This window comes from Anopheles maculipalpis, chromosome 2RL (genome assembly GCF_943734695.1).
Source record: "Anopheles maculipalpis chromosome 2RL, idAnoMacuDA_375_x, whole genome shotgun sequence".
NCBI classification, from domain to species: Eukaryota; Metazoa; Arthropoda; class Insecta; order Diptera; family Culicidae; genus Anopheles; species Anopheles maculipalpis.
Window position 1 is genome coordinate 88,637,556 of NC_064871.1, and position 14,634 is coordinate 88,652,189.

Here is a 14,634-nt window from a genome sequence, read left to right on the forward strand (position 1 = left end):
TGTAGTTAGTTCATGCAATGCAAGAAACCGACACAGCACGTAACGAAACAGGTGGCATAAGACTTCAGTTGTGAAGATTTCAGACAAAGACCGCATGGAGCTGTCATAGCTGGGGGCTTTGCTTTGGTACTGTGTTTGGAAAATAATCTTTGAGTATTTTAGTGTTATTTATTGAAATTTGTACACACTTTTTATATGCTTTTTTTTATAAGTTATGTGTAATGTCTAAGCTGTCCTTTCTCGCTTATTTTATTGCTATTGCTTTGCTAAAAATGCTATTAAATTTGATTAATACAGAATATTATAATAGATAAACATATCTTTAGACCAACCATATCTTTAGAGCAGATCTAGTAGGCAAAGATTAATACATGGAAGAGAGCAAATTAGAAGCGTCACAGATACACTTAATTCACATGATCAGTACCATGATCGGTGCACTTTATTGCTATAAAATTTCCAAACAAAATATTAATTTAATATACTACATCATCAGGTCAGAATCTTTTTCTAATAAACGGTCTACAACACCTTGAATCGCCGGCACTACTTCTATGAAATATTTTTTCTAACATGTGAGGACATGCATTGCCTTGGTACGGTGCTTAGTAAGAGAGAAAACAATCTCCCCCGAACAGCGGCTAAACAGCTCAAGCGGTTCTTCAATCATCCACACGATAAGCGAACCACATTCCACCGTGCTTGTGCTTTTGCCGTGCTCTTACTGCTGGCCGCTGGTGCTAGAGCGCCGAACAGAGAACCACGCTAGAGCAGGAAAAACCTATGGAAAATGAGCGATCTCGATTCGCTCAAGTAGCGGGTGTGGAAAGCCGTGTCTAAAACGGTGCAGGAGAGAAAGAGCAAGCAGATCTTAAGCCGATCGGCCCAACCAAGAAGAAAAGCGATACGGTTTGGTCGGCGCGCGCGGTAGCAATAAAAAATAATAAATCCGTGTGAATTGGGGTATGTTATAAAATGGAAGCGATTGTTTTCCACCCAACGGTATGAGCCGTGGAAGGCGGGAAAACGGAGAGGGGACATTTTTTCCCGCGCACACCGATGAACGATACCGTAGCGGATTTCCCGACCAAACCGACCGAACAACTGCGCCGAGTGACGGTACTTTCGAAATTCTTGTCCACACCAGGCCAGCCGAAACGTTCTGTATTTGTGTGTGTCGACCCCGCTTGCACACGCTTGTTCTGACGGATGGCAGGGTTGTTCGTGTCGGCAATTGCACCATGCCGCGGGGTCGTGCTGGCGTGCGGTCGCGATGCAACTTGTGCAACAGATTCGGGGCGGAAATGTTTTGCGAGTGGAATAATTTATCTACTTGGCAGCTTGCTTGTGGCACACGAGTTTAAGCTAGGGTGCTGCAACCCCTTGGATGGATGGAATGGTACATGAGAGAGATTGCAGTAATGTATCTTAGGGTTTGAGAAAACGAGAAGAGTTTATTAAAAATAATATAGTCATAGAGTCCAGCCTTATCCTTATGACGATCAACTTCTCAAATATTACTAAAAGCATTTAAATGGTGAAAACTCTTCCCGAATCCTACAGATACATGAACAGAACCATGCCAAGAAGCCTTTTGATCAATTTTAGGCTCTCCTGATTCACTGAGGCTCTCTGGACTATTATACAAGACTCAACCTACTGCTCGTAGAGAGCGAAAGATGCCTCGCAAAAGATTAGTAGTGAGTTAGCTAAACTATTCTGAGAAATCTGCTCTAATAGATGGTTAAGTCACAGAAAGCTTGGAATCAATCCCAGCTCAGCGTTAGCTTGACCATGACTAGCTAAGTACATTGGACCACTTGAAGCTCGATAGAGGGCGTTCTTGTCAACAATGCACCAGATATTCCAGAAACAATTATAATTGTTTGTTTGTAAATTCCAGTAGTAATCTACGAATATTGAATTAGCCTTGAGAATTATTACTATTTTTCTACTTGCAGAGATGAATTAATTTTAATACCTGACTGCTATAGGTCAAGAATTCCATCGGTCTTTGACAATTAAGAGCATTTGAAGCGGTTGCAACCACTTTGTCGATCATTTCTTCGTTTTGTTCTGCGTTTTGTGAGTTTCCTTGCCAAACACTTGGTCAGCAACCGCATTCAGGTTTTCGATGGGAAAACCTGCCAACCTAAATGCCTACAGCAGTTCCACGGTCACTTTGGTTACATCGCACAACAAAAACCAATGCAATACTACTGGCACGCTTTTTCTACACGATCGAGCATACCCACCGCCATTATCTATTGATCAGATGGAGCGAATTCTAGACCGGCAAAAGCTTCTGTTTAGGGACCATGATTCTCCGCTTCGATCATTCTTTAGGGTGATTTTTTTCATCGCTTCGTGTTCACTTCCTTCCAACTTAACCAGTCAAATGGATCGTGCTCGAAATTCAAAATCACCGCTGCGCTGCTCATCACGCGCCTGTCAAGCCTGTAAACCTTCTCCACCTTACCATCCTCACATATACTTCGCCCCGAAGTACGATTACTCAATCATTCTGGCGATATATTCTTCGATCCGGAGACTGTGCTATTTTAATTAATTTACCACGGGGATCACGATGACGAAAGGTGATTTCGTGCAGCAGGTTTTCGGCACGGACCGGGACGCCATATTGAAATACGATTCCTCATCCCGCCTCCCCAAGTGCCTACCGATCGTCCGCGGCAATTTGAGCAACTTCATCGCGATCGATCGTACCATCTGGAGACATCACAGCGGAAAAAAAAAACAAACCTTGACGAACTTGAGTGGTGTGAGAATGACCATTGGAAATTGCGGTTCTAGTGGTTTGATTTTCAAGATGGCGGCCCTTTGCATTTCAAAGCGTAGCGTGTCCGAAAGCCCAAAACGCGCTTCAGCTTAACGCCGGGCCTCCTTTTGATGTATTCCGATGCACCGTGATTCCGCTCCAGATACACGCTTGATGAGTCGCAAACGTTTCGCATGGAAATGGCGCGCGCGCGAAGGAAGAAGCCGTTACATTCGAACCGTTTTTTTTCCTTCTCCTGTCCTGTTTTTCTTCTCCGCTCGTGGTTCGTGAGCCGAGGGTGTCTTTTTGGCTTTGTTTCTGCCCTATTCTTCCACCCCCCCCCCCCTGCAACTAGAGTGCACGGTTCATGATTTACCAATTCCAAGCGTGTCCATCGCACCTCTTCCCTACTTCGCTCGCCTAGCCAAATCCCAATTTGTAGCGATATGATGAATTAGTCGCCAATCGTCGACCACCACGATTCAAGCTGGTGGACAACAATCCTAGCTGTTCTAGCTGTTCAAACCCCGCCAACGGCTTGTCAAGTGCTAGAAGTGTCTACCCAGTGTCGGCATTAAAATCGACATGCATAGGTAAAATTGTTTCGCGCGCAAACGAGCGCAGGTCCACAGGCAAACTCCATTGAATTGAAATGTCTTGCGCCGGAACGTGAACCGCAAAAAGCGTGACTCCACCGAGACTCCCCCGAAGTCCGATGTGCCACGGGTAAACGATAAGCGTCGGGCGGGCGATGTTGTTCGGGAGTTGACCACCTCGAGGGAGCCTAACCTCGATTAACCTTGCAACATCCTTTAGTCGAAGTGTAATTGCACTCGCCGATCTCGATACCAAACGAGAGAGAGAGAGAGGGAGATCACGGAGCTTTCCTCTTCGCACACAATAAATCCTGGCCATATTTGAAACAACGGTTGTGTTCCGTTGCGTGTGTACAGTTCCTCCTCCGCTCTAGGTATGTTTAGGGGCTTCTATTCTGCCTGCGGTTTTGTTGCGCGTGTGAATATGACCAGCACAGTACAGCACTGCAGTTCATTTGCATATGTTTACATCGGATTTTGGACGGCATTTGATGCCGGCTACCGTACCGAGGGTGGTCAGTATGGAAATGAAAGATAAACAACACGTTACTTACCTTATCGATCTGCCACACTTTGGACACGCTGTCCAGATTCAAGATGCGAGATTATCACCGGTGTCGATCAGTCGAAGGATTAGATGGATGGATAAGGAAAATTGAAGGTGATGGTAATTTGCATCTTTGTTCACAGCGCTATTTGCATTGCATTGAATGCTGTAACGTAAAGTAACGCTTTTCTCGTGAATGATCATAATTTCTATTCGGAAGTTGTAAGATTCATTGTAATTTTTCAATCCATTATTGGAAGTTAATATAAAGCTAGGCTAGGATGAATAAGCACAACTTGATTGAATTGTAACTCAAAAACACACAATTTGAGACCATAAGCAAGTCATCGTCGTCATTGTACTTGATAATAACAGACAGTTAGGAATAATTGCTTCAAGTATGACTCTTCAGATGAATATAAATCCTCCAGTCATGGACCTTTTTAGCTTTTGTTGCTCAATAAAACTGTCGGTGGTGAGGCCCGGGTTCAAATCCCATCCAATCACGTGTCCCCGTAGTGAGGACTGACTATCCAACTGCCAGCATGTCTTTAGAAGGTCGTTATATCAAAAAGAAGAGGGAAGCTCAATTTGTTTATTTATTAATAATTTCGAATTTTATTATTAAACGAATAAACTAACACGTAAATTAATGAGGAACCAAAAGCGAATGCGGCGTTCCTCAGCGTCTAGTAGTTTCCTACCTCGGAGAGTTCTTACCGGAACGTAAACACTAAGTGCAGAGAGTAAATCCGGCGAGTCGAACCGATTGTCCAAAAGGTTCGTTACAAAGGATCTCTGCGTGTTACAGGCCCGAGTAGTGCACAGAGACCGCTATAATCGGCGGTAGTCTACCAGGAATGTAGCGGGAATTTGATGAATTTTCAGTGGATGAACTCCAAGCGCGCCAGAGACCAGAGCAGCAGTAGGCCACCACACAACAGATGCGTAAGAAAACTTGTCCCTTCGTAACTCTCCTTCGTTCTAGAATTAGACATTTCATTTCTGAGTATAAAAAATATTTTCAAGTTATCAATTTGTAACTCAAAATGGTTAAATTTTTATATTTTCATACCAAGCAAACATTTAGTTAATAAAATAGGGTGAAATTTTTTACTTAAAGTAATTTAATTAAATAATAAAACATATTTCAAGTGCTCCTGTTACCATTTGACTTTCTATACACAGTTTAGAGCATAATATTGAGGTTACTTTTAAAGCTTACTTCTCTCAAGTACTGGGCGCCTCCAGCTAACTGTACCGAACGCACCATTCTTCTATTGTTATTGAAAGCTGCAGCTGCCTATCAATAAAATTATTAATTGTACGCTGCAAGAGCTTACGAAGCCCTCCAAAATTAAGACTTTAAAGTCTTAGTTTCTTTTTTAAACAAATGGCAAAATTAACCTCAAATTTGCCTGTGTGAACCTTTGTACTAATAACAGATCATCTATAAATATTTTTCTACGTCTAGCTCTATGTACTGTTATGTTATTAAAATGAAGAAGTGGAAAAGAAGTGAATGCAGTTTGTATTACAAGAAACAATGTTTACATAAATTCATGCAATAATCGTATGATCACATTATTTGAAATTTTAGTACAACATCATCGGCTAGCTCTCAAGACATAAACCACTCAACTCGCTTCGCAGTTTAAGCTACCTGTAAGCTGTACGAAAGGCTTGTATACAAGCTTTTGTACGATTAAGTATTGTACGCAAGCATGGTGCATGAGAAAACTAGACTCGAATATTTTTAAATTTTAAATGTAAATAGCGTTTGGATTAATTTCACGCATTTTCATTGAAAAAGTTAGTAATTGGTCAACTTTACACCCAAAAAATATTTTATGTTGAATTATTTCGATGAGAAGCTTCATTTTCTTGGCTTTACCGTGCTGCTGCCAGAAGCTTAAACAAGAATGGTAAAAAACGTGGTAGAGATGCTGATAAGAAAATTAAAAAAAAAGATAAACAAATACACAACATGTTGTTTGATTAATTCTGTCAATCACTTTATTTTTTTTCAGTTATTTAAAAAAAAGATTTCCTTTCCATCGTGATCGAAGTGGATCGATCATAAAATAAAACATTCCAGACAAAATCATTACTAAAACCGTATTATTCAGCTACGAAAATTAACAACAATACAAGCTGAAACCCTCCTTTGCCGTATTTCAGCCAACAGTCGAGAAAGGCAAGGTATTAAGTTATTGTAGGGTCATCTTTGCCGATATTAATCCAAACGATAAGAGAGACTAGATTGCATCCGAACTGGTACGAACGGAAAGTGGCAAGCATTCGCACACGGTCTGTTGTGTGATTAAATTAGAAGGATATGCAGTAAAAGCAGAATTTAAATAAAAGTGGTTCCAGTTTTTTTATCGAAGCTGAGACTTATGCAGCTATCTCTAGTACTTAACCTAGCATAAAAGTACTCTTTGGTCTTGGTTGTTCGTAACAAACGAAGAAGATGATATGTTAAGCAGACGCTACATCTAAGGCAGAACGCTTTTCGCTTCATCCGCATGACGGCGATAGTTGACCACCGGTGAGGAAGTTCCGTGTCGATGGTAGGTGGAATCGATCACCAGCGTTTCGGAATGGACGACCTGCTGCGCTGTAACGCTAGCAGAAGACTCATGATTTCGTCCTGGTAAGCGATGATATGTCCTCGATGGTGCCCTATTCGGTGAATTGCCATTCTCACAAACCTCCACCGTGTCCATTCGCTGAGCGCTGCTGGTTGAGGAAGCAAGCAAGGACTCTTCGTCGATCGTGTGATCCTCCCGAGCTGGCAGTGTCATGTTAGTAAGCTCTCCATCCGGTAGCGGGTGTGTCTGTTGCTCCGGCGATTGTTGTTGCTGCTGCTGCAGCTCTCCGGGCAGATAGTCTTTCCAGCTTCGGAAGAGATAGCGGGTAAATTTGCGTAATTGTCTAAATTTACAGTAGGTCGCACCTTCGGCCGATTGGAGCTGTTGCGTTTGGATGAGGAATCCCTTTTCCTTGAACGTCTTTTCCAGCGACTCACGCTGCGTTGCACGACGAGTTTTCCGGCGCCTTCTATCGGCCGCACTGTTGGCCACGTTCATCCGGTACGGTTGGTTCCCATTGCATGGAACCGGCGATGATGGATCTCCTGGCAGTGATCCGCACGGTTGGGGTGATGTTGGGAACTCCGGTATTTGAAGCAGATCGTTACTTAACCCGAGCGAAGGAGGTGGAAGGTCACAGGCAATCCGTTCACCGGATGCATTCAAAAAAGCACCCGTAGTGCTGGTGGCATTGATGCTGCTCTGCTGAAGACTTTCGCGCGGGAAAAACTCATAGCCACGCATCGATTTATCGCCCGTGCCGGAGTAGTATCGGAAGTTACCACCCGAATCAACGCTCAGTATCTTCTTCTCCTGCAGACATGGTTTGGCACCGCCGGTGAACTTAAACTTACAGATGCTCACCTCCGTCGCCGGATTGGGACTGTTCTCTGCCGGGACCGGTGGGATAAAAATGGCCGATCGTTTCCGTTTCTGTGCCGGGGGAGATCGCTGTCCTGCTGCTGATCCGGTGCTAGTAGGTGACGATTGCTTATCGTGCTTGATCAGCTGCGATATGTGCTTCGGAACAAGCAGAGGATGCAGCTGATGATTAGCCTTCGCAGCATCCGGAGAGTTCGGAGGAGACGATGCGCTCGAGGAAGGGGGTACCGGGCGACTATCTCTACTCAAGTGATCTTCCGGAAGCTTACTGTGAACTTCCCCAGAGGGGACCGAGGATGCCGATTTGTACATCGATATTGGATGAGCAAATAGACCATTCGCACTGGAAGACCAGTACGTGCATCCGGGTGGAGTTTCAGCGGTTGACGGTGTCTCCGTTGTACTTCCCGCTGATGATTGCAAAGTTGGCAGTGAGAGCTTCATGTTGGCAGCCAGCGCTTGATCGGTGTAAATGTCCGATGGAGTAATTATGGGCGTTGGACACGACGATGCAAACACCTCATCGGGATCTTCTTCGGAGCTAGAAACACTAAACGTTTCTCCACCGGGCGCCGGTAGGACATTGCCACCCGAATCACGGACACACAGATTTAAGGGTTCCTCTTTCCGTCGTCCTTTGCTTGCAACCAGTTCCAATGCGTCTAGTGGTTTGCTGTCCCCAACACACAACTGTTTCCTCTCATCGGACGACGTGAGACGTCGCTCGAGGAGGCTAGCGACAGACTTTGAACATCCCTTCGGTAGCATCCCTTTCTCCAGCCCAAGCTCTCGGCTAGGAGTGCCCGGGAGAATGGTGCCATAGTTCTTGTAGATCAAGTGACAAATATCGGCCTTTTTTGGCTTTCTTCCACGTCTCGGTTTCGAGTTCTCGAGCGTTATTTCCCCCATGTACGGTAGATCCGTGTAGCTTACGATCCTTTTCTGCTGCACACCGTTCTGATTGCTGGTGGCACCATCGCTCACCACACTGCACGGCGAGGTCTGGGACGGTGGCACTATCTCTTCCTTGAGCGGTGCCATTGACACACCTTCCTTTTGCAGCTCCAGTATCTTCTGCAGCCAGCTCCGTACCGATTCGTTCGTACGTTCCTCACGCTCTAGGGCGGCTTGCCGTTCCATCATTCCCTTCCTTGATGTGTGTGCCGTGGTGTGGTTTGCTTTCGCCAGCTGCCGCTGTGACGATGGTTTCGATTGATTGGACGATGCAGGCACTGGATTATCCCTCTTGGTTTGCAGATTGTTTTGCGTTGCCTCATAGTGGTCGAGATATTCCTGGGGCAGTGCCTGGTGGTGGAACCGCAGCTTGAGCGGTCCCTTTCGGCGCGCCCTAGGAGCACCGTTGGTGCGCTTTTGCGGTTGCTCCTTCGGGCCGACGACCTTCGGTGGTGTCGGTAAGGGTGAGAGGGTCGCGTCCGGCAGGTCGACCGGTGATAGGATGACGCTCGGGTGACGATGTTTGGCTGGTGGTGGTGGTGTGATTGGCGACGGACACATAGACTGGCTGACCGTGGGCACACTAAGCTCATTATCGTGCGGATTATCGTTGGTACCACCGGAGATCAACGGATCATCTGAACTGCGCCTAGAAGAGGAAAAAGTGTCCTATTAGTACCGGGAGACGTTTATCTACATTACTTGTACTTACAGAAACCTACTCCCAATGGTAGCTCCAGTATGCCAGGGATATAAGTCACGATCTGATTCTTCCAACTTGCCACCATCGCCCGGTTCCAGTAGATCCGGTATGTGCGTTAGCTTAATCTCATCCACTACAAGGCCCACCGAGTGTCCGCTTCCGGTTGAACTCAAATGACTCTGGTGAACGGCGTTGTGATGATCGTGCTGTGCGTGCGTATGTACGAGAGTGTCTTTTTCGTGACTGACGCCACTAGAACCCAGCAATCCTAGATCATCCTTCGAGAAGTCTTGCATGCCACCTCCAACTAGTTTTGAGTAAAAAGAAAGATGAAAACCGGAAATCTATTAAAATCTCTTGAAAGAAACCTAAAAAATAAGTATCTGGAAATTTAACACAAACAATAAAAATACTCCACACTGCTTTTGAATAAACCTTGATTGGTATTTCCTGACCAAATCCACACCAACAACAAAATATTCTTAATAGTACAAAAATAGGTCCACCGGAGCAATAAATATGCGAAGCAGCATAAGCCGCTCGTTCGTGCAGTCGGGAAAAAACTGCGCTCATTTTCATCGTGAGCGCCACCTCATGCACATTGGTTGTCCATGCGACCCGGACCGCGTTTGGAGCGCACATCTGATTCACTGGGACCAAAATAACTACTGCCACCGTGCGGCCACTGCTGCTGGCACCGCGGTACGCACAACGAATTTCCATATTGTGATAAATTTTTACAATCTCCACTCCACCGAGCGATCTTTGCCTTCGTTGGAAGGTTTTTTTTTTTGGGGGAAGAAGGAAAATGGAACGCACGATGGAAAATGGTACTAATTTAGAAATATCTGGCTCCGATGTCAGCAGGAACACGTGTTGATTTTTGAGTGGTTTCCATGGGAGTCACAAAGAGTGTTCTTGTGACTGGAACGGTGAGGCTCAGCTTAAGAAGATCGAAGTGCTTAGTTCAACTGCATCTTCGACCATACATCCTCCAAGAGACTTGTACTTTAAATCAAAAATAAATAACTTCAAACACCTTACAAAACTAATCTCTGCTCATGTCAAGATATCCCTGATACAGACCGGGAGATATCTAGCCCGGGGGAAAAAAAGTTCGCAGATAGTACAAAATAATCGCAGAAAGTACGATCGCACGATCTATGTACCCAAAATCTTGGCACGCTACGCAATGTCGTGTACCGCGCGTCGTAAAGAATTACCCCGAATTACGGGCCAAACACGAGCGAAAAAAACCCCCAGCACTCCCGCTAAGACCGGGACCGTTTTGGTAGAAGAAATTTAAAAAATGTCCCTTCACGCAAAAAATGGATTTCTCGGTTCGGAATTCTATATTCAGCTTTTTCCTGAACACACACACACACACATTCGGCATTCACACTCTCGGTGTTCTGCTGTACAGTGTGGGGAGGATCGTCTGGTTGCAAAGTGGTTGCATATCATCACTCCCGGCACCCCGGGTTTTCGACAACATAGCCGCGCTCTCGCGTTGGTTCTGCGGTAAAACCCGCGTTTGTAGTTTTGTCGTGTTTCGATGGTTTTATGCACGGAAACCCGTGCAGCCTTCTTAATTCTACATCATTTGTGGCAGATCAACATCACCCTGTCTGTCCGGCTTTGGCACATTCGCATGGCGATGTTTAATGGGCCCACCGGTTATTGTGGGCCATTCTGGTCTGGTTGATGCTAAATTTAGCTAATATTGTTTTTCTGGGGAAGCAGGAACATGCGAGATAAATCGGTGTTTACCCGAAAACAGCAGTTCTGGTAGCATTTCCGATATGATCATATAGCTGCCGTTGCCTGTAACTGTTCATTCAATTTTCGCGACGCTTGAGCAGGAGAAGCACGAAGGAAACAGTATTTTCACTCGCTCTCAACTAAAAGCCAATACGCGGCTGATAAACAACGTCCACATTCATACAAAAAAAAAAAAACCTCCACACTCAAGCACAATCACTTGCTTCCTTATATGGTATTACTGAGCTGCGTGTCCGAAGCCGTAATCGAGTGCCGATCGAGGCACGATCCGAACCCGAAATTGAGTAAGAAGAAAATCTCGCGCACGCACCAAAACACCCCTGACGACCTGCACGTCTCAAGACGGCAGCGCACGGAACATGACTAGATTGAGCTGAAAATCTCATCCCCGACCCGACCCGTACACGCGATCGGCGATCGACGATAGGCCGGAAAGGGATCAAAATAATAATAGCAGAAATTGGTAACACACCAAACGGCTACCAGGCGACCAGCGAAAACATGCGAGCCTTCCACCCCACACATAGCCTTCTCTCTCGCTCTCTCTCTCTCTATTTTCTCTCTCTCTCTCTCTCCCATATTCAACGATCCGTAGTTTTCCCGCACCGTACCTATGCTGCGTACGCTGAGACGGTGGTTAATATTTGGCTAGAATGCGCAATCCCGATCTGCGCAGGAGCACATGACGGCTACGTTGCTCGGCGCGATCGCGGTCCATTTCCCGAAACAAATTTTCTTTTCATTCATATGGCGCAAAGGGTCTCTCCCCATTAATCCCTTATGCAGCACGCCCGGATGGGTGCCGAGAGAAGGAAAAACCGGTGGAAAAACCTCAACGCCCCGAGGAGCACAATTTCCCGACAACGTTCTCTCGACCTACATTCTACGGCCAGACGGATTTTGTTTTGAGTTTCCACGGCTACGAGTAGAGAGCAGAGTCGTCGTCTCTAGGTCCGTAAAAGGAAATGTTCGTTGCGTTGTTGTTCGTGTCGATGATCGGAGGACAATTTTCTGCCTCGAACGCTGGGGGGATGGGACTCAATTGCATCGCAACAGTACGCTACAATGTTGCAACACTGATCGACCGGGTGACCCGCGATCGGGTGGATCGAGACACTAGAGACACCCGCTGCCTGTCGGATCCGTTTCGAGGTGTCAAAGTACTTGAATTAGATTTGCTTGTAGCCGTGGGCAGGATGTATCGCATTGCATCTGTTGTCTGGCTGCATGAAGAGCGATCACTGAGCGTATCAAGTTACAAAATTGAACAACAAGCTTCACTTTTTATTATGTCCCAGAGGAATACAAAGGATATTGACAGTCAAATTCTTTATGAGCCAAGAAATACCGATCACCGGTGTAGTGATTGGCTGTAAATCGGTTCTTGACTTCCATTTGCGCCATTTGCCCATATATGGACTTCGTCAGAACTTATCACACGACATGGGCTGCTCCCTTCTCTCACCTCTCACTGCTCTCTGTCTACAGTATCCGATTTCAGTTGAGATTACACTGTGTTCTTCGCCTCAGTCTCTATAGTTTCTCCCCATCTTCACAATAATCTCACAAGCGAGCGCGTAAGATTGTCGAGTAACCTCGGAACGATCGGGGTGTCAATTCTCACGTACTAAAATTAGTCCATTTGAGAGCATTGCATTACGAAGCTTACGGGTCTTGCCAAAAGTGGGGCCCGGCCCAGCGTGGATGTGATTCATCATGTAAACATAATCTAATCGAGCGATCACTCACCCCTCAAAGCCACCCGGCGGCGATCCCAAACGGGGGGGTTATTTTTCGGGGCGAATGGATGGCAAAACGATCGGAGAAACATGTGTTTCGAAACAGACGGGGAACAGCACATACGTGGATAGCAATATATTTTGATGGGTGTTACATTTTTCAAATGCCTATATATCACCCGAGATGTGGTATGTTTGGTTTTCCTTGTGCTTTGAAATTCAATTATAATTGCTAATTTGTTGAATTTAGTAAACTAATTCTGACGTTTGCGGTGTTGTTGGGATTGTGGTAAGATGGGAAATTATATCTTCTACTCAATCTTGGTCTGCCTCCATTAAGCTGCTCTAAGTCAAGTACGAAAGGCCAGTGCGGTGGTGGTGTACAGCAGCGCCGGTCTTCACACGGCAGAACCGGAGTTCAAATTTAATCTAGACCGTTTTGCCGTAGTCAGGACTGACTGTTCAACGACGTGATATACATACGTTTGTCTCGTAAGCCAAGAGAAATCTCAATAGGATAAAGGCTAGCCTGCCTTCCAAAAATCGTCACTCTATCTCAATTTACAATCCCCGAGAGTTCTTGGCCAGCAAATTTCTAACTTTCTTTATTTAATATTGCCCTGCGTATGGAGGACTGGTTTTGTACTACGGTTTGAACACCCCAATACGATGGTGATTCGAATAAGCTCTAGAATATTGAGGTCTCAGTACAGATCACAAAGTTAGTCATCGCTTCCACACAACTTTTTCTTCTACAACATGGTATTACAACCAAGCAATGTCTGTAATATCTGCAACTTTTTGGTCTGAGTCATCCATGTTTGTTTACGCTCGTGACCTGAATTTTTTTTTTTCAACGTTATCCTCTTCAATGCAGTCAATAAAATTTCCTTAGCCTTTGGATAAAGTTAATGTATCTAAGGAGTAAGTAAGCAAAGTCTAAATTTGTCACTCTCAAAGGTAGCAATTTTCAGTGTGTTCTGTGTGACTGCAATTCAAACTTCTGTCTATGAGAACTTCTAATCGCCATTTGGCGCAGCGACCGATGAAGATCCTCCACAGCATGTTATTGATCAAAGTCTCGTGGCATGGACAACGTATCCATCGAAATAGACTCATAAGCCTGTTTTTACAGTTCAAAAATACAGGACCACAGAACCACCCCTTCTCAAAATGAGTATCTCTAGCCATTTAGACAGTATTACCAACCAATCAAACATTGCGTAAATTGAGACGTTACGCTACTACAATAAACAACAATCACAATAGTAGGACAGCGATCGTATACATTAAAATCAACTATATTCAACAGCGTTCTCCTCCCCCTTCTGAGTGACATACACAAATTGCACCAACACCTTTAGTAACCCTGAAAGCTCCGAATGAATTGGTCCATAATCCACGGTTTCATATCCCACTCAGACCCCTTCCCCCGGTGACCGCATTTCCGCAATTTAAACAAAACCCTTTTATAACACTTCTTTTACGAGTGTTCTCCCACGGATCCTGACGGATGCGAACCTATAGCGCCAGCTCGCAAACCAGGTCTAGCGCCATAAAAAAAATAAACTAAACGAAATCGACGCCAGTGAAACCGAACGATCCGTCATGTGAAGTACGCGACAGGTACACGCGTCGTGAGAGTTCCTCACCAGAATTGCGCCATATGCAAACAGATGATTGCAGCCAGTTCAGGTGGGCGTTCGGTACCGTGCAACAAGCACGTCGGGGTATGGGTCTGTAAAACTGTTGTTTTTTTGTGACCCGTAAATGTCACAATGCGCACAATTTCGGTATCGGTGTGAATCATGTGATACACCGGGGGGGAAACACGAACCATTTCCTGTCGCTGTCAATTTTTCTGTCACACACTATTGATTAGCGCCGATCGAGAAGACGCAGAAGGCGGTCCGAAAACGTCCGTTCGCCTACTTACGCCACGGTAATGAGCTAATCAATGCGTTTCCCGCATAGTCAACTGGTCAGGTCTAGCGTCGTGTTTTGGTGAGTTTTATGTCGATTTGTTCCGTGGATGCTGTTCCGTCCCAATACCTTACC

The 14,634-nt window shown here is 45.3% G+C and overlaps 2 protein-coding genes across 2 annotated transcripts in view; one reads left to right on the forward strand and one right to left on the reverse strand.

Moving 5' to 3' along the window:
- The window catches only part of LOC126568516 (transmembrane protein 222), a 482,151-nt gene that overhangs the window by 97,137 nt on the left and 370,380 nt on the right, over positions 1-14,634 (forward strand). The window lies entirely within an intron of this gene.
- Positions 6,421-10,901, reverse strand: LOC126567851 (uncharacterized). Its single transcript, XM_050224171.1, has 3 exons — positions 10,826-10,901; positions 9,065-9,362; positions 6,421-9,001 (listed from the first exon to the last, which is right to left on the reverse strand). Exons 1-3 carry the CDS (start codon positions 10,863-10,865, stop codon positions 6,421-6,423), a joined length of 2,919 nt encoding a protein of 972 aa, XP_050080128.1. The 5' UTR covers positions 10,866-10,901.